The sequence below is a fragment of the Natrix helvetica genome, assembly GCF_964273705.1.
Source record: "Natrix helvetica genome assembly, chromosome: 2".
Classification (NCBI taxonomy): domain Eukaryota; kingdom Metazoa; phylum Chordata; class Lepidosauria; order Squamata; family Natricidae; genus Natrix; species Natrix helvetica.
The window spans coordinates 2,369,610-2,388,650 of NC_138552.1; the positions used below are offsets into that span (position 1 = coordinate 2,369,610).

Here is a 19,041-nt window from a genome sequence, read left to right on the forward strand (position 1 = left end):
GACTTCAACTGGACTTCAACTCCCAGTTGGTTGACTGGGGAATTCTGGGAATTGAAGTCCACGGGTCTTCCAAGTTGCCAAGTTTGGAGACCGCTGTTCTAAACGCTTACAGACCTGATGAATAACACAAAGCATAGAATTGTGAAACAATAGTTGGGTCTATGAATGGAAGACTTGAAATAGCATTGCTGGCTGGGGGAATCTGGGAGCTGAAGTCCACAAAATTGCCAAGATTGGAGACTCCATGGTATAAGACTATAGAGCCTGAGCAGAATAGGCAGAAACTATCACTGGGTAGCAGAGAAAGATGGACGGATTTTTTTTGTCCAAACAAAGTTTTTTATCTATTTTTTGTTACATATTTTAACTTCTTTTGTGAACAAAGTCTTGTCCTCGTTTCCCCCCCCCCCCCCGTTACATCTTCTGTTATGCATATTACACTTTACATCATATTTCCATTTTACCTTTCAGTCATCTTATTTTTATTCCATATTCTCCCGCTTAATTTAATTTTTTTCTTCATATATAAACAATATCTTTTTGCCTCTCAAAGTTAATCAAATTTAACATATCATTTCCATCCATTATTCTGTTTTACTATTAATAATACATATCCTCAAGTTTAATTTTATATTGTAAACATTTCATTCAATTAGTTATCCACAAATAGTAATTTTAATCTATATCCCACACATTTTATTGAATATATACCGTTGGCTATATTTGCTAAGTTTCATTCTATTCTACTAGTAAATCCTTTTCTTTTTTTTTCCTCCTTTAAGTCATTTTCTCTTAATCTCTCAGGAACTTCATTTCTCTCATATTCTCTTCTCTCCACCCATTTGCCTAGTTTTTTTTCTTTTTCTTGATCTTAAAATTCCTGCATTTTCCCTTTCCAATATTTTTTCTAAGATGGGGACAAATTTCTATGGACAGTCCCAGGTATCAAGAGGTGGGACCAACCAACCACCGGAAGGTACTTGGCGGGTCCAATCATGGAAACAGTAGGGAGAGATTAATGATTGGGCCTCAGAAACCAACCTGTTCAATGCCTGTAGAGATTCTCCATCCTCCAGGTCATGGTTGCCCCAAAGGTGCTTTTTTTCAAGAGGCAACTGGACTTTCTGGTTTTTCCATTTGAAGATGTTTTGCTTCTCATCCAAGAAGCTTCTTTAGCTCTGAGCGGATGGTGGGGAAGGGAAGGATTTTATATTCCTTGCAGACAGCTGGTCATTTGCATCCTTTTTAGAGAGTCGTTGAGGCCAGTTGGAGGTTTATCTCTGTCCTCAGGGTCCTACCTGAGTGGTGCAAATGGTTCCTTTAGTCCATAATTTTTCCCTCTGGAAACCCATTCCTACTCCCACCCCATTCCAAGGGTCTTCATCCCAAATTGTATAGCTAAAATCTGTAGAGATTCTCCATCCTCCAGGTCAGGGTTGTCCCAAAGGTTGTTTTTTTTTTTTCAAGAGGCAACTGGTCTTTCTGGTTTTTTTTTTCCTTTTGAAGACGTTTTGCTTCTCATCCAAGAAGCTTCTTCAGCTCTGACTGGATGGTGGGGAAGGGAAGGATTTATAGTCCTTGCAGACAGCTGGTCATTTGCCTCCTTTTAGAGGGTCGTTGAGGCCACTTGGAGGTTTCTCTGTGTCCTCAGGGTCCCCCGAGTGGTGCAAATGGTTCTTGTAGTTTGCAATTTTTCCCTCTGGAAATCCATCCCTACCCCCACCCCATTCCAAGGGTCTTCATCCCAAATTGCGTAGTTAAAAGTCTGTAGAGATTCTCAGTCCTCCAGGTCCTGGTTGTCCCAAAGGTGCTTTTTCAGGAGCTTCAGCAACCCTCTAAAAAGATGCAAATGACCAACTGCCTGCAAGGAACATAAATCCTTCCCTTCCCCACCATCCAGTCAGAGCTGAAGAAGCTTCTTGGATGAGAAGCGAAACGTCTTCAAAGAAAAAACAGAAAGTCCAGTTGCCTCTTGAAACAAAAGCACCTTTGGTGGGACAACCTGTTCCATCGTCACAAAGAGGAATCACCATTGCCTTAACGTCCATTCCTGAACCGCCGTGTTGTTGCTTCCTTCTTCCTGTCCAGGTGATCTCGCAAAATTTGGCCGTGGAGATGCAGCTTCACCCGCGCCCGCAACCACCCTTGCCCAGGCTCAGCAGAACCAGACGCAGGCCCACCACGCCGCTCAACAGGCCTTCCTCAACCCCACGTTGCCGCCCGGGTACAGCTACACTGGCTTGCCATATTACGCCGGGGTGCCAGGAGTGCCCAGTGCTTTCCAGTACGGCCCCACCATGTTTGTAAGTCTCATGTTCCCGAGCTGTGGTTGGGCATTGTCTGGGATTCTCCTACAACTGTTGCATCTGAGGCGGCCCTAGGTGCCCTCTGCACTTGGTTGCTGTCTCACAGATGATTTATTACCCAGCTAGGGGAGGAGGAGAAGGGGGAGGGATAGAAGGAGAGGGGGAGGGGAGGAGGAGGAGTCCTAGATGCTCTCGGTGCTTAGTTGTTTTGTTGCAGACATTTCATAACCCAACTAGGGAACATCATCAGTGCTGGAAGGGAGTGGGGAGGGGGGGGAGGAAGAATGTGAGGTCTTTGGCGATCTCTGAGTTTCGTTGTTTTCTTGCAGATGTTTTATTACCCAACTAGGGTTATTTCTAGTTGTCAGCAAAGCCATGCGGACAAGAGATTTGTTTAATGACCACTGTTCTCTGAATGACCTCTACAAAGAATGTAATAAAATCAGATTTGATGGGGAGGCTTCATTAAGTATGTCAAGAACTCCCTGTATTTTTTTTCCGTTAGAACTGAGCCTACTGTAAATAGAGCCCTTCCTCTCTGATGGGTAGGGTAACAGAGTCGGAAGGGTCCTTGTAGGTCATCTAGTCCAACCCCCCGCCCAAGCGGGAGACCCTACACCATTTCTGACAAATGGCAGTCCTGTCTCTTCTTGAAAGCCTCCAGGGATGAAGCTCCCACAACTTCTGTTCCGTTGGTTGATTGCTCTCCCTGTCAGAAAATGTCTCCTTATTTCCAGGTTGAATCTCTCCTTGGTCAGCTTCCATCCATTGTTCCTTCTCTGGCCTTCGGGGGCTTTGGAGAATAGCTTGAGCCCCTCCTCTCTGGGGCAGCCCCTCAAATACTGGAAGATGCTCTCCTGTCTCCCCTGGTCCTTCTCTTCCCTAGACTAGCCAGGCCCAGTTCCTGCAATCGTTCTTCATATGTTTTCCAAGGGGGAAAAACCCCAAGTAAGCCCTGTGGCCTTTTGGAAAAAGCCCCTTTGGGGCAACCGTGACCCGGACAAGGCAGAGTCTCTGGAGACCCTCAAAAGCGCTGACCCTTCTTCCTTTCCCTTCATGCAGGTCCCTCCAGCCTCGGCCAAGCAGCACAGCGTGACCTTGAACGCCGCTTCCACGCCCTTCCAGCAGGCTGGCAGCTATGGCCAGCACAGCTATGGAGCAGGTGGGGGCTCTGGCACAAGGGGTAGAAGTAGAGGGGGGGGCATGTCTCCATCTTTGGGCAGGGCGGAAGGACCATTGCAAACCTGGCTCTTGGAGGGGGGGGCACAGGAAGAAGGGACACGCTGGCTGGGGAATTCTGGGAGTGGAAGTCCACAAGTCTTAAAGTTCCCAAGTTTGGACACCCCTGGTTTATTTGATACTCTTCTACTTCTGCTCCATGTTGAGTTTTCAAGATGGCTAGGGAGATAATCATAGTTATTATCATTTATAACCGAGGGATGTAACGCTACACTTTCAGGCCTGCGATACTCTGCGCACAGTTGCCATTGTGGCAGCAACCATAAAAATGGCCGTTCTTCCTTTCCCCTTCCCCCCTCCCTCAGGCTATGATGACCTCGCCCAGGGGACGGCGGCTGGAGACTACAGCAAAGGGCCGTATGTTGCCGCCTCGCAAGCACAAAACAAGTCAGCTGCCGGCGGAGCAGGGAAAGGTAATTTGGGGGTGCCCTTTTTCCAACATTCGGAGCTCAGGATTGAAATGTGGGGTCCCTGGTGCTCCCTGAGCTTGGCTGTTTTGTTGCAGATGTTTCATGACCCAACTAGGCAACATCATCAGTGCTAGAAGGGAGTGCTCTGACCAAGGCTTCCCCAGCAGCACGAAGCCGAGTCCTCGTCCCGAGAAACCCCCTTGATTGAATTGACCGTGAATTCCTCTCCAGCAAAGTCTTTCCTCTCCCACCGTCTTTCAAGATAGTTCACAATTAACTTTAACTTAACTTAACTTAACTTTATTCAATTTCTAGACCGCCCCTCTCTCAGAAGAGACTCGGGGCGGTGTACAGTCATATTAAAACAATTGAACAATAAATATACATAGTATAAATATAAGATAAATATAGGACTGGAGGAGGTAGCAATGGTTCACTGTACAGATTTAGTTTAAGTTAGATTAAAATTTTAAAAATTTAAAAACATTAACCCTAAAAACTATCCCAAATAAAAATATCCGCCAGGTGGTAATAGTAGAACTATAAGTGGGCCAGGCCGGCTAATTGAAACAGGTGAGTCTTCAGTTTTTGTCGAAAGGAGCGGAAGTCGGTGGTGGTTCTGATATCGGGGGGGAGGTCATTCCAGAGGGTTGGGCCCATCACAGAGAAGGCTCTACTCCTAGGCGCCGCCCGTTGGCATTGCTTAGTGGACGGCACCCGGAGGAGTCCCTCCCTGTGAGAAAATAGGGCAACCCTCTGTTGGAGTGTCATTCTCCCTCCCCCCCCCCACTCCGCTCACTTCCCTCCTGATCTCACCTGTTCGCCTGGCACTGGTCCCCCTCCTGGCCTGATTAACCCACCCACCCACCCTGGAGCCCCCTAAAAAGGATAAAAAGCATTTCATTAAAAACCCCCTAAGTTTGCGCTTCCTCCACCTCTCTGGGTTCACAAACCCGTCATCACAAACCCGTCAACAATTACCAACCTTTTATCAGGCTTGGAGAGTGGCCAGGCCGAGATCTTTCAGACGCCGGCAGGAATGAACTGATGGTCTCTTGCAAACTCCACTCCCCTTTTGCTCCTCTTTGATTCCCTATGGGAGGGGCCACCCACCATCCACCTGTGGCCTTACTCCCAAGTCGACCCTTGTTCTTTCGCTGTTCCCTTTGTCTGGCAAAATTCTGCGCATGCGCACACTGGGAACAGGCTCCAGCTGTTCTTCTGCTTCTTGGCAAGGAGTCTCGGAGAGTCATGAACCAATGAAGCGAACTGATGGTCTCTTGCAAACTCCACTCCCCTTTCGCTCCTCTTTTATTTCCTCTGGGAGGGGCCACTCATCGTCCACCTGTGGCTTTACTCCCATGTCGACCCCTGTTCTTTAGCTGCTCCCTTTGTCTGGCAAAACTCTGCGCATGCGCACACTGGGAACAGGCTCCAGCTGTTCTTCAGCCCCACTGATGTCCGACTCCGAAGGCAGCTGATAACTGGCATACGGCCCTGGCCCCCTCTCTGCCTCTGACACAGAGCCCTCATCCAAGCCTTCCCCAGACTCCAGGACTGGCCCAGGTTCCTCCCCAACCCTCCTCACTGTCCGAATCTGCTGCCAGCTCTGCTGGCAGCTGGTGGGCCACAACAGAGGGAGTGTCTTGTTCTTCATTTTTACATAAGTGGCTTGGGCTTCTAGTGTTGGGGGGAAGTGTTCTGGGTACCCAATCAAGGAACTTCCAACTCAAGGGAATTAGAGTGAGCCCCCCGCTTACTTTCCAGCACTGAGGATGCTCCCTAGTTGGGCCTGAGATTTGACAGCTCCTGTCCTGGGGACATTCTGGAGGGCGCTGGAGACCCAGTTGTTCTCCCTGGCCTTGAACTGACTGCATTGGGCATCTTGTTTCATGTTTTATATTGTACTTAGAGAGTTATTTTACTTTTAGGCTGTTGGGTGGCACCTGTCAAATAAAATATGGTAGATAATAAATTAAAGAACAGAATATGATTATATATATATATAAATGGGTGTGTTTGTGTGTATTCCAGCATCACTCTGGAACACCTCGAGCCATTTCAACTAAATTTGTTACACAGATGACTTGCGCTCTGGAAACGGATACTGTGGGGCTAAGACACCCTCAAACTCCCCAGAGTGTGTGGTCTGTTAAGATACAACCTGTTGTGCCTTTAAATGGCTTCTACTGTACTCCCCCTGGCTGTTTGCATAGCTGGCACAACTCTCTCTCTCTCTCTCTCTCTCTCTCTCTCTCTCTTTGTCCCCAGGTGTTTCTGTGAATTCAACTAACACAGGGGTGCCTGACATTAGTGGCTCTGTCTACAACAAAGCTCAGGTGAGTTCAGCACCTTTGTTGCCAGGGATGGTCCCAAGGAGAGAGTAACCTAAAACATCCAGATGGCAGCAGCCACAGAGCAGCATGGCTGAAGCTCCACCTGCGTTTTATTTGCATAGTTGCCATGTTTTCGGCCACACCCTGTCCTGGTGGCATTTCAGCATCCCATCTCACTCTCTGAAAGGTTCGTCAGCTGAGAGCCAGGTGGTCCCCTGTCCTGTCCTGTCCTGTCCTGAAAATGTTATGACCCAGATCGCCTAGGTAGAGGCCGGCCTTGGTAGACTCCTTTATTGCTCTGTTAACTTTAGAATAACCAAGTTGGAAGGGACCTTGGAGGTCTTCTAGTCCAACCCCCTGCTTAGGCAGGAAACCTTATGGCATTTCAGACAGGTGGCTGTCCAATCTCTTCTTAAAACTTCCAGTGGAGCATTCACAACTTCTAGATGCAAGTTGCTCCACTGATTAATTGTTCTCGCTGTCAGGAAATTCCTCCTTCGTTCTAGGTTGCTTCTCTCCTCGATTAGTTTCCGTTCATCAATTCTTCTCCTGCCCTCGGGTGCTTTGGAGAATAGTTTGACCCCCTTTTCTTTTTTTGTTGTTTCACAACAAACGTCCCTACAACACCCCACAGTACCCTGAAGGCAGCTACCCACAGTTCTACAAACCAAAGCTAGTAAGGAACAAGCCAATTTGCAAAGGCAGAGTTGAAAGACAAGATGCAAGCTCCTGGGGCGAGGTCCAGAGTCCAGGAGGCCAAAGGCAAGTCACAGTAAGAGCACGAGTCAAAGCCAAAACAAACAATGGTTCCCGACAGATTTCCCCCGGCATCTCCTTAAGTCAACCCACACCAGGTTGTGAGGAAGGAGAGGCGGCCTCCTCGCCAGCAGCCTAGCAAACTTCCTTTGAACGTGCCTCCGCTCTGCTCTCCGTGCCCTCGGATTGAGCGGGGGAGGCGGCTGTTCCCCATTGGAGGGGATCCTCTGTCTCAGCATCAAGGCCTGTTTACAGCCAATCCTCCCTGTGCCTGTGAGGGCAGGCAGCTCTCCGCCAGGTTGACCATCTCCCCCAATGCCCCAGGCGCCCGGGACATCCTCCTCCTCCTCAGCCCCTGACCTCACCAACCATACCAAGGAAAGTGCGCCATCCCCGTCAGATGATCCCAGTTCCCCCTCCTCCTCCTCTGAACTGGGATCCGATGGGGCCATGACCTCGGAGTAGCCTGACCTCCAGCCTGCAGGGGTTAATGCTCCCTTGCTTCTATAACCTCAGTTTCCTTAAACACAGCTAAGTCCTCGATTTACAACCACAATTGAGCTCAACGTTTCTGCTGCTGAGCGACACTGCCAAGTTTTGCCTCATTTTACAACCTTCCTTGCCACAGTTGTTAAGTGGAATCATTGCAGTTATTAAATACTTAGGTCAATCTGCCTTCCCCATGGATTTGGCTTGTCAGGAGGAGGCTGCAAAAGGAGGTCACATGACCCTGGGACCCTGCAACTGTCATAAGTACATGCCAGTTGCCAAGCCTCTGGATTTTGATCACATGACCAGGTGGATGCTGCTACGGCAGTCAGTGTGAAAAACAATCATAAGTCACTTCTTTCCAGTGCAGTTATAACTTCCAAAGTCATTAAGCGAACAGTTGTAAGTTGACGACTACCTCAACTTGCCTATAAATACAAATATACGTATAAATGTTGGTATAAATACTCAGCAAGCGGCAGGGACCACAAAGCCTTGAATTTCGTCAATCTAGGGCAGTGTTTCTCAACCTTGGCGACTTTAAGTCCCGTGGACTTCAACTCCCAGAATCCTCCAGCCAGGTTCTTCTTAGAAAGCCAAGGTCATCCTTGGTCTCTGCACCTGACCGGAAGTGGATGGGTGGAATCTGTCTTCGTGGCAGTGGGAGATTGGACCATGGGATGGACTGGTGGGTGTGGGGGCAAGATCTTGAACCTTCAACTGGATGGAAACTCAGGAAGCTTTCAGATTCGGGTTTCCACAGTTTGTACCAACATGTCTCTCTTCATCAATTGGAACTTTGATGAGAGCTATGCCTTGAACTCTGATTTAATTCTGGACGATATTTGGAACCCTGATAAGGGTTTTTATTTCACCCAGCCCCAAACTCAGAACAAAGTCGGCCTCAGGGACCTTCTTGAGTTGAGTTGCGTTTCCTTGGGAGAAGACTTGCCCTGCTCTTCAGCCACCTTCTGGCCTTCAGACGGCTCCGTTGCAGATGAGGCTTCTCTACCCCCCCCCCCCCCCCGGCTTTTTAAAGGGCGCCTGTTTCAATTTTTCTTCCCCTCTCTCCTTCTCTTTCCAGGCTTTTGACAAGCAGGGATTCCACGCCGGGACCCCTCCCCCGTTCAACCTCCCCTCGGCCCTCAGCTCCACGGGGCCCCTGAACCCAGGGGCCGCTCCTGGCTACGCTCCGGCACCCTTCCTTCATATCTTGCCTGCGCACCAACAGCCACATTCCCAGGTGCTGCACCATCACCTTCAGCAGGACGGGCAGGTGAGTGACTGGATCCCTCTTGACAGCCTGCAGACTTTTCTAACCCCGGTTTTCTTTCTGGTCAGAATAACAATAAGCACTTAGACATGTATACCATATTTCTCGGGCTATAAGACGCACCAAGATTTTGAAGAGGTAAATTAAAAAGAAACGTTTTTGCACTCTGCAGCCCTCCATAACCCTCTGCAGGCCCCACTTTCTTTGTGAAAAAGGGGCATGCAGAGAGCTTGAGAGGCCTTCAAAGTTCTCCTGGGTGTGAGGGGGGGGCAAAAACAAGCAAAAAAACCCATTTTTTGCCTGTTTTTGCCCTCCCCAGCCCCCAAGAACACTTTGAAGGCGTCCCAAACCCTCTGAACGTCCATTTTTGTGAAGGCGGCAGGGTTTCAGGAGGTCAAAAATGCTATGTTCAGTCTATAAGATGCAGCCAGATTTTCACCCTCTTTTTTGGGCGGGAAGGTGCATCTTATACTCCGAAAAACAACCTTTGTTTTAGGTTGGTTCTTTCCTTGGCAAGTTTCCATCTGTTGCTTCTTCTCCTCCCTTCTGGTGCCTTGGAAAACAGGTTGCCCCCCCCCCCCTTCTCTGTGGCAGCCCCTCAAATATTGGAAGGCTGTTATCCTGTCTCCCCTGGTCCTTCTCTTCCCTAGACCAGCCACGCCCAGTTCCTGCAACCTTTCATGGTATGTTTTATCCTCCAGTCCCCACATCATCCTGGTTGCCCTTCTCTGCCCTCTTTCTGGAGTCTCCACATCTTTTTATATATTTTGGTGACCAAAATTGGATGCAGTCTTCCAAGTGTGGCCTTGCCAAGGCATTACAAAGAAATAGAATCAACTTCTCATCATCCTAGATGGGAAGCAAAATGTTTTCAAAGGGGAAAAAAATCCCAGGAAAGAGGAGTCGCCTTTTGGAAAAAGTACCTTTGGGGCATCCTACATCCCTGAGTCAACCTGGGGCAACGATAGGAAACGGGAAGTGTGATGAGGGAAAGAGCATCAACAGTTGGGGAACACATAGACCCAACAAGTTTTATATATTACTAGCTGATAACTCGGCATTGCCCGGGTATTTATTTATCCCAATCCTTTATTAGACAGGAATGGCGATGTCAAGTGGCAGCGTAAAAGCGGAGGGTTGCCCTCCCTCCTTCTGTGAACATCGCCGCAATTCCTGAAGAGGCGATGGCAAGAGCAACTCCTCTCTGAACCCTGATTTTGGCAACAATTAAATTAATTAAAAATGCTTTCCCTGTGCCCCCAGGAGAATAATTTCTAATGTTGGATTTTCCCCCTTGCCAGAGGGAGCCCTGTGGAGTACTGTGAAGCCATTGCCATGGCAACTCCACTGTGCTGTACAGTAGAAGCCATTTTAAGGCAGTACATTAGAAGCCATTTTAAGGCACAGCAGGCTGTATCTTAACAGAATGCACATCCCAAGGGGTTTTAGGGGTGTCTTACCCCCACAGTACTTTTTTTTTCCCAGAGAGCAAGTCGTCTGTGTACCAAGTTTGATTGAAATTGCTCCAGGCGTTCCAGAGTTACGCAGGAACACACAGACACAAACAGCCGTTTATAGATTGATAGATAGATAGGTGGATGGATGGATGGATGGATGGATAGAAAGATAGATAGATAGATCGATGATAGTGTTTTTATGCCTTTAATGTTTGATTTATATACCGCCCAGAGGAAATGGCTTAAATAAATAATAAATAAAACTTTTCCTCGCCGTTTCTCCGTAGGGTGGGTCTGCCCAGCGCAACCAACCAAGTGCCCTGCAGCAGAAACCTCAGGCTACAAAAACCACCTACGGAACATCTCCATACTGGACGAACTAAGCTCTGGCGCAGAGGAAAAGGCCGGGAGACAGTCCGGAGCAGCCCAGGTCCTTCTCAGGCTCCCACTGGAGACGGTCAACTACAGAGGGAAGAGACGCCCACCCACCCACCCCCCAACTTCCTGGGAGAGCTCGGCCCAGACACCCCGTGGGAAGAATTGGCAGCCACTCCCCTCGTTTGTGACTCTTCCCGATTCGCTGTTTTATGTAAACTATTTATGTATGTATTTGTAAAGGTAGTAGAGCCCAACCGTGGTTCCTGCATGTTTCCAAAGACTCTTTTTAATTTTTCTTCCCGATAGGGGGCGCTAAGCAGTCCGGCTCCCCCCATCAGGCCCTCTGGCAGCTTCTCTCTTTCTCCCTCTTTTGTATAGTTTGGAGGATTTTAGCAGTCGAAGAATCGAGAAAAACGGGAGTTTTTAATCAGTTTCTTTCTTTTTCTTTTTTTAAATATAATTTTGGCGTTTTCCGAAGGCCCCCAGTTCTTTGGCCCCCATTCCTGCCAGCCGGAAGGTTGAACAGTCGTGGGGCAGCCTAGTTATGAATTGCAACGTTGCACTTTTTCTTGGGACAATTAAAAAATAAGCTAAGGGTTATTAGGCCTCCCTTCACTCCCGTTTTTTTTGCTTCCGGTAGCCAGTGCTTAGACTGTCACGTCTCCCCAAATGGTGTCTGCCGATCCTGAGCCTCCCTTTCCTTGACCAGGAGACCCTCCTGCCTTCCGTGGTCACGTTCTTCTCCACCCCCCACCCCTCTCGAGGGGCACCAGGACTGAAGGGGGTGGGTGCCAGAAAGCCTCCCCTCACCTTAATGAAGGTTTCAGAAATTTCATTTATTTTTTAGCCCAGGCCCTCCTCTAATAAAGTTCTAAGCATATCGACAATGTTTGCGGTCTCTGTTTTCCAAGCGGATTCAGTGCGGGTGGTTCGGTAACTGACCCCTCCCAACTCAGCAGCGGCTCTAAGGGGCCCCATATGCCACTGCTGAAAGGCAGGAGCTAACATTATTTTTATTTGAGTATATGGGAAACAGAAGCTTTCCACTTTGTTAAGAGTTGGGTCTCTGAGGAAGAGGTGGGTCTGTTTCAGTGGTGGGTTCTGGCCGGTAGGCACAGCGTACAGCAGTTGACAGTGTACCGATACAGTGGCTCATTTGGCCCACCCGCCAAATGCTTTTTAAAGCAACCGGCCAATTGCGCACGCACAGCATGCGGCGCTTGCGCGACCTCTGACAACCAGCTGGGTATCACGGGGCGGTGGAGTGCACATGCGTGGGCAGCATGCACGCACAAACGGTGTGCGGCCCCGTGAGCAGCGTACCAGAAGCGACGGGGAGAGGAACCCGCCATTGGTCTGTTTAGTGGGTCTCGGAAGGTTCGTGTGGGCATCTTGCTCACCTTGGGTGGATGGAGACCCAGCACTTGGGGAAGGGGTCAACACACAGGGATTGTTTGCTTGGGAAGGTTGTTATCAGTTTACCACCAATAAAGGGAACTATCAGTGCCTCCAGAAATGGTAGAGGGTAATTTCTTTAGATCGTTAGCAATTCAACTACTACTAGTAGTAGTAGTACTAGTAGTACTGTTGGGAGTGCCAAAGCACTTCCATTTTGAAACAAGTTCAACGGTGACCACACCATTGCCTGGAGGACGACCAGGTGGGGGCTCCTTTCACGTCCCCATTAAGTTGCCCATCGAAGTGGTACCTGTTTATCTACTTGCGGTTGTCTATTGACAAACTGCTGGGTCGGCAGGAGCTGAAGCGAATGATGGGCACTCACTCCTGGCAGCAACCGGGTCTCGTACATGAACCTGCTAATCATCAGCCCAGCGTCTTCCCCTCATGAGCCTCGGCACTCTTCGACTTAAGAACCAGCAGAGCAGCTGTGGGTCTTGGCCTGAGATGGGAAGCTTCTGCTTATCCAAAAGTCACATGTTGCTCATGAGGCTCTTCAAGTAATGGACTGCGACAACGGACAGAGGGAACTAACCTACAGCGGCCGATGAATCACCTGGGCCACGGGTGTCAAAACCGGATTCCATTGAGGGCCACATCAGAACCGGTTCGAGGGTGTGGCCAGCCAAGTTACTACAAGTCCAAACCGATAGGAACCCACCTCTGCTAAGCACCCCACAAACCAGTTCTCCCCCCCCCCCCCAGGCCTTCATTTTGACACCCCTAATCTGGACTATGTACTATGTTTCAGAAACTACCATGGTTGCAAAAGGTGAGGTTTGGAGCAGTGTAGTTACGGTACTACAGATCTCAGAAAACGGGGCATTGTTGGACTGATTCTGGAGCAGATCAGTTTCCTTCTCGTATCCTGGCAGTCTCCTTCCTAGCTGCCTTTTTCTGCCAACAGAGCCAGGGCTTCTCTTCATGCCAACCTTGGTAGCTTGAAGACTATTCCTGAAATGTTAGGATCTCAACGACAACAAAAAGAGCACCAGAATTTAACTGCTACACTTCGTTCCCTTTTGCTGTTTTTGGCTACTGCTTTGGCTTGACTTCGCTAGCAGGGATTGTGGACCATCTTAAAATTTCTGTTAAACGAGTGTTTCGGAAAACTACGGACTTGGAGCCAAGGGCTGGAAGCTGTGAAGCCAACAATATTTGTAAAAACAAACAAACAAACCCAGAGCAGGGACCTTCAGTGATAAATTATTCCAATTTAAAACTGCAAACCTTTTTTTGAAACGGGGTTATGTTAGCAATGACTGCAATCCTGCATCTTGGCTGCCATTTTCACCCTGAAGGTTAACAGAGTTAGAGTTGGAAGGGACCTTGGAGGTCTTCTAGTCCAACCCCCTGCTCAGGCAGGAAACACTATCCCACACAAATGGCTGTGGAGTCTCTTGTTGAAAACCTCCAGTGATGGGGCACCCACAACTTCTAGAGGCAAGTTGTTCCACTGATTGTTTTCATTGTTAGGAATGCTGTCCTTAATTTTAGGTTGCTTCTCTCCTTGATTAGTTTCCATCCTTTGCTCCTTGTCCTGCTCTTGGATGCTTTGGAAAATAAGTTGAACCCCCCCCCTCCTCTTTGTGACTGCCCCCAGATATTGGAAGAGAACCAGAACAAATCTCCCTGAAGAACGTTAAAACTGCAAGCCAAGCCTGCATGAACACACAAACACAGACACACAGTTCCTCTCTTTGTGTGGTTTGTGGTGGCTCCCATACAACCAAGGTGTTTGCAATGCAGGGCCCAGAGAACCGAGGGAGCCCAGCTGGCGTTATCGGCAGCAGGAGCCAAGCAAGGCTGGAGACCAGAGTGGTATTCCAGTTCGCCTGAATTAGTGGTGGAAATCGCGAGTGTCACCAGGGGTGAAATCCAGCTGGTTCTGGAAAACCGGTAGCGGAAATTTTGAGTAGTTTGGAGAACCAGCAAATGCCACTTCTGGCTGGCCCTGCCCCCAAATGCCACTTCTGTCTGGCCCGAGTGGGGAGGGAATGGGGATTTTGCGACATCCTTCCCCTGCCATACCCATCAAGCCACGCCCACCTGAACCAGTAGTGGAAATCGCGGGTGGGACCAGGGGTGAAATCCAGCAGGTTCCGACAGGTTCTGGAGAACCGGTAGTAGAAATTTTGAGTAGTTCAGAGCGCCAGCTAATGCCACCTCTGGCTGGCCCTGCCCCCGTCTATTCTCTGCCTTCTGAGTCCCAGCTGATGTGGAGGGAATGGGGATTTTGCAGTATCTTTCAACTGCCACGCCCACCAAGCCACACCCACAGAACCAGTAGTAAAAAAAATTGAATTTCACCACTGGGTGGCACCACCCATCCATCCTGGCTCTATGGCATCCCATTTAGGCTTTTTTTTTTTTAGTCAAAATGCACATGCGCGCTCACATTTATGAACCGGAAGTGACTTCCACCCCTGCTGGAGACGGCGACATCTCGAGAACTTCAGCAGGCCAGCAAACCCAACGTGTCTTTGGAACATGCAACCAGTAAGAAGAGCGGTACTGTATTCCACATTTTATTAGTTAGACAGATGTGCAGAAAAACCAAAACTAAATTACCAAAAGGAGAGAGAGAGAGAGAGACAACACAAAAGAGGGGGAGAAAAAATATTGGCGTTTGCTAACCTGGTCTAAAAGGAATTGAACCAACCAAAGGAGAGAACGAAAGAAAGAAATACTTAAGAATTTCAGCACTGAAATTTTTACCCAAAAGGGATTCCAGTGTGCTCCGTCCTGGTTTCAAAAAGGGTGAGGAACTGCGTCTGATTTTTAATTTTATTTTTTTGTTCCTTTTCAAATCAGAAAAATGTAAACGCAGACAAAAAGGTTAAAGAGAGGAGAGATGGCTCAAGTAAACATTTGTCCTCCAATCTCTTGAATCCACACGCTCAGCAAAATCGGTTGGATCCTGAAAGGGGAAACCAGCAAGTTGCTCGGCCAGAGAGGAACGCAGGTCTGCCGCAGAGGGGTGGGGGGTGCAGAGAGGCAGCCCTGGTTGGCCGGCTGGGGATTCCCTAGCCCCCCCCTCCTAAAAACGTAGCCCAAGGGAAGGACAGAGGCCTAACAACGCACCTCGCACACCACCAAGCGTCAGCATACAAGAAGTCACTGGAGAGAATACAGTCAAAGTACAAGACAGCTGAAAGACGCAGCATCCTCCTTTCAAGCCAAGGATGCCAATGCCGGACCCAGCGCAGACAAGAGACACCCGCTCCCTCCACCTCGAGGACCCCATTCCAGGGCTGACCTTCGGGGTGCCCGTGGCAACAGCTTCCCCGTTGTTCTCCATCCTGCACTTTTTCAGAGTTTGTAACGAGTTCCTCTCGCAGGAGGGAACGAAAAAATAAGATTGTCCAAAGCCAGACTCTTAACGCATTGCGATTGTTCTGTCCACTATCGTTTCTTTTCATCCATTTCCAATGTTTTGTTTCAAATTGGGGGTCATCCAAACAGCCCTCCTTGTCCGACAGAGGGACCCACCCAGAGTTACCCCTTCTTTCCCCCAGGGGGCCAGAAGCAAAACCGAAAGCCTTTGAGGAAAGTGGCAGCAACCATCCCTGGTTCTGAAGGGCAACCAACCTGAGAAGACCCAACGGCAGCTGTGGGTCAGTGTGGGTCAAAGCGGGCCCTTCCCAGCTAGGATCCCGAGAGGCCCCCGAGGGCCAAGCTCAGAAACAGGGCAGGGGGAAGGCAAAGCCAGAGTTTGAAGGAGAAGCGCGATTCCTTGATGGGTGCCTGGGACCATCCCAGCCATCTTTTCCTGCACTTTGATGGCTGGGGGGAGGAAGAGGGGGCCTAACATGGCAGCTACCCTAGAAACACTCACTGGGCCTTGGCTGGTTTCCCTTGAGACCGTCACTGCCCGAAATAAGCTTGAACCTCCCACCGCCATTCCCCCAAAGCACTAAGTCTTCTTATGGAGAACCCTTCAACTGAGCAGTTGGACATGATGGCCAAGGAGCCATCGCCCCGACAGCGTCAGCTCTACCTTCCTGAAAGGGACACAAGTAATGCGCCCCAAAGACTCAGTTTCCTATTGGCTCTTTTGGAATTTGCAACCTGCGATCCTCGTTTCCTTTGAGACAAGTCTATTCCCTTTTTTCTCCCGCATTGGTGTGGTCTGAGACGGGTTCAGTCCAAGCTTGGCAACTTGAAGACTTGTGGGCCTCGCCTCACCAGAATCCCTCCGCCAGCTAAGCTATGCTGGCTGAGGGATTCTGGGAGTTGAAGTCCACAAAAGTTGGCAAGGTTGGAGAGCCTCGGTTTACGAAATGCTTTGGGGGCAACCGGCCTCTCTCTATCCAGCCCCATGGATGCTCACTTCTTCCCAAGAAAGGCCTGTCTGCGGCAAGGCAGCCGTTGCAAACCTCCGGATGCAGAAAGTGGCTGGGTTTCCCCGAGAGAAGCCGTGTTCCAGATCCCATCCTGGCCTCGTATTACTGCGCTGCTCTCTGCCATCGGGGAAAGAGGCAGCCACTCCCTGGATGCAACCCTCTCTTAACTCGGGAAAAGAAAACGGTGCGCGTTTCGTCGTGTTTATTGGAAGATTCATATCACAAGACAACCGCTCCCGGTCTCGGACAATCCCCCCTCAATCTGCTTCAGGAGGTTTTTGGCTCTCCTTGTCAAGCTGCTAATCCCACCCACCTCCCTCATCCCGACGTGAGCTTAGCAAACTTGGAAATTGGAACAGCTGGCCTTTTTTGGCACCAGGTCCGACAGCGGCCCAGTTCAAAACCACAGAAATTTTTTGCCCTCCACCTTGGGGAGGGGGGAGGAGAGAGGAAAAAAATAACAAAAAAGGAGAAAAACCACCATCGGCACCAACCACCACAAGGCTAAACAAGTGCGCACATGAGGAGCAGCGAAGAAGGCCCCGGAAAAGAAGGGGGGGGATTCTACGCAAGTTCGTGGAGGAGAGTGTCATTCCACCCCTCCACAGTCTCCACCGGGCGTTAAAATACATCAAAACCTCTTGGTGAAAGACTGGGTTTAATTTGAGAACCTAAACACAGAGTGAGACTGTTTTGCTGTACTGTGAACTCTCCGGAAGGGAAGAGGGGCAGGCAGGGAAGGGGGGGGGGGGGAGGTATTGTCTTTTCTTTAAAAAAAAAAAAAAGGAGGGGAGGGGAGGGAGGGAAATCAAAAACACAGTGATGGGACGGGAAAGGAAGTGCGATCCAAGATCATCCGCGCAGGTCTTTCTCGCTACGAGGCCAAAAGGACCGGGAAGTGATGGAGGGGATGGACGAAATCGAGACTCCGTACGAGAGGAGAAAAGCAGGAAACGCACGTTTCGGTTGGGGTCTTTTTTGCCCCACCCGCCCGCCCCTTTGAAGGTATATCTCTCTTTTTTGTTTTGTTTTCCTTCTTCTTTTTTTCTGAATGGTCATTGGATTTACCGCCTGCGTCCCCTCTGGCAAAACTGGCAGGGCAGTACGATTGGGAGGCTGAGCGGGCGGGGGGAAGGGGGGGAAGAAGGGGCAGAAGGGGACAGGTCACGACTCCTCGTTGCCGGAATCATCATCGTCGTAACAATCGGCGTCTTCCTCTTCCTCCTCCTCCTCGTCTTCGTCGTCGATGTCGTCGTCGTACAGGTCGTCGTAAAGCAAGTCGGAGCTGTTGTCGTTGGAAGGCACTTTAGTTTTGATGCAGTACTCGGCCAGCGTGGTGGGCACCTTCACACCGTCCTTCTCCGCCTCCGCCTTGGTGGCCTGCACTTGTTTCCTGCAAGGGGGGAGGGCAGGAGTGATGAGAGGGAGAGGGTCAGCCTCCTCACCAGCCCACCCCCCTCCACCCCTCACACGTTACACCCAGGTCTCCCTTGCCCCACGGATGCCGGCCGCTTAAACCCAACTCTTCCCATATCCACAATTCAGGTAGTCCTCGATTTACAACAGTGGGCTTAGTGACCGTTGAGAGTTAAAACGGCACTGAAAAAAGTGACTTACGACTGTTTTCCACACTTACGACCTTTCCAACAGTTCCATGATCATGTGATCAAAATCCAGAGGCTTGGCAATTGACTCCTATTTATGACGGTTGCGCTGTCCCAGGATCAAGTAATCCCCCGAACAACGATCGGGAGAGAAGCTGACTTCACTTCACAATCAGGTTTTATCAACTGTAGTGATTTACTTAACAACCGAGGCAGGAAAAGTCGTAAAATGAGGCAGAGCTCACGGAACATGTCTCACTTAGCAACATAAATCTGGGGGCTCCATTGTGGTCGTAAGTTGAGGACCGCTTGTCATTCCAAGCCATGTTTTGGTCCAACTGGGCAAAGGCTTGAGGGAGCTGGATCTCCCTGGTTCTGCCCGGCAGCCATTAGTGCCCCCGGATCAGGAGAGCTGAATCCCTTGGACTGAGGGGTCCGTTCACTAGCAGGAAGGACAGAGGTCAAGAAACTCAGAGGAGAAGCTCAGGGTTTCTCCTCTGCCCCGGATATTTTTCTCTTCCTCTAGAATATCTGAAGCTCGGGATTGGAGTGAGGGGTCCCTGGTGCTCTCTGAGCCTGGGGGTTTTCTTGCAAACGTTTCATCACCCAACTAGGTAACGTCATCAGTGCTAGAAGAGAGTGAAGTTTATGGAGAGGAGGAGGAGGACTGTGGCGTCCTTGGTGGTTTTCCTGCAGCTGTTTCCTGGCCCAAGTAGGCAACTGCATTGGTTGCTAGAAGGGTGTGGGGTTTGTGGAAGAGCAACCATGGGGCCCTTGTTGCTTTATGAGCTTCCTTCTTTTCCTGCAGACGTTTCATGACCCAACTAGGGAACATCATCAGTGGTGGAAGCCCCCCAGTGCTTTCTAGCACTGAGGGCGTTAACTACAGTACCAGTCGCTGGGGTCATGAAAGGAACAAGGAAGCGCAGGGGCACCAAAGACTCCACGGCCATCATCGTTTCTTATTCATCAGCCGACCTCCTCCTTGT

General features: G+C 49.7%; 2 protein-coding genes across 3 annotated transcripts in view; one reads left to right on the top strand and one right to left on the bottom strand.

Moving 5' to 3' along the window:
• The window catches only part of UBAP2 (ubiquitin associated protein 2), a 48,979-nt gene extending 37,447 nt beyond the window's left edge, over positions 1-11,532 (top strand). For both annotated transcript variants that reach the window (XM_081945054.1, XM_081945055.1), the window contains exons 9-14: positions 2,089-2,303; positions 3,369-3,468; positions 3,851-3,958; positions 6,227-6,294; positions 8,621-8,812; positions 10,554-11,532. In XM_081945054.1, coding sequence (XP_081801180.1) covers positions 2,089-2,303; positions 3,369-3,468; positions 3,851-3,958; positions 6,227-6,294; positions 8,621-8,812; positions 10,554-10,649 — 779 coding nt within the window. In that variant the 3' untranslated portion in view covers positions 10,650-11,532. The remainder of the gene's footprint in view (positions 1-2,088; positions 2,304-3,368; positions 3,469-3,850; positions 3,959-6,226; positions 6,295-8,620; positions 8,813-10,553) is intronic.
• A 3,082-nt stretch (positions 11,533-14,614) lies between these two features.
• Positions 14,615-19,041, bottom strand: part of UBE2R2 (ubiquitin conjugating enzyme E2 R2) — a 61,553-nt gene continuing 57,126 nt past the window's right edge. The window contains exon 5 of the mRNA XM_081940923.1: positions 14,615-17,841. Within this exon, the coding sequence (XP_081797049.1) occupies positions 17,613-17,841 (229 nt within the window). The 3' untranslated portion in view covers positions 14,615-17,612. The remainder of the gene's footprint in view (positions 17,842-19,041) is intronic.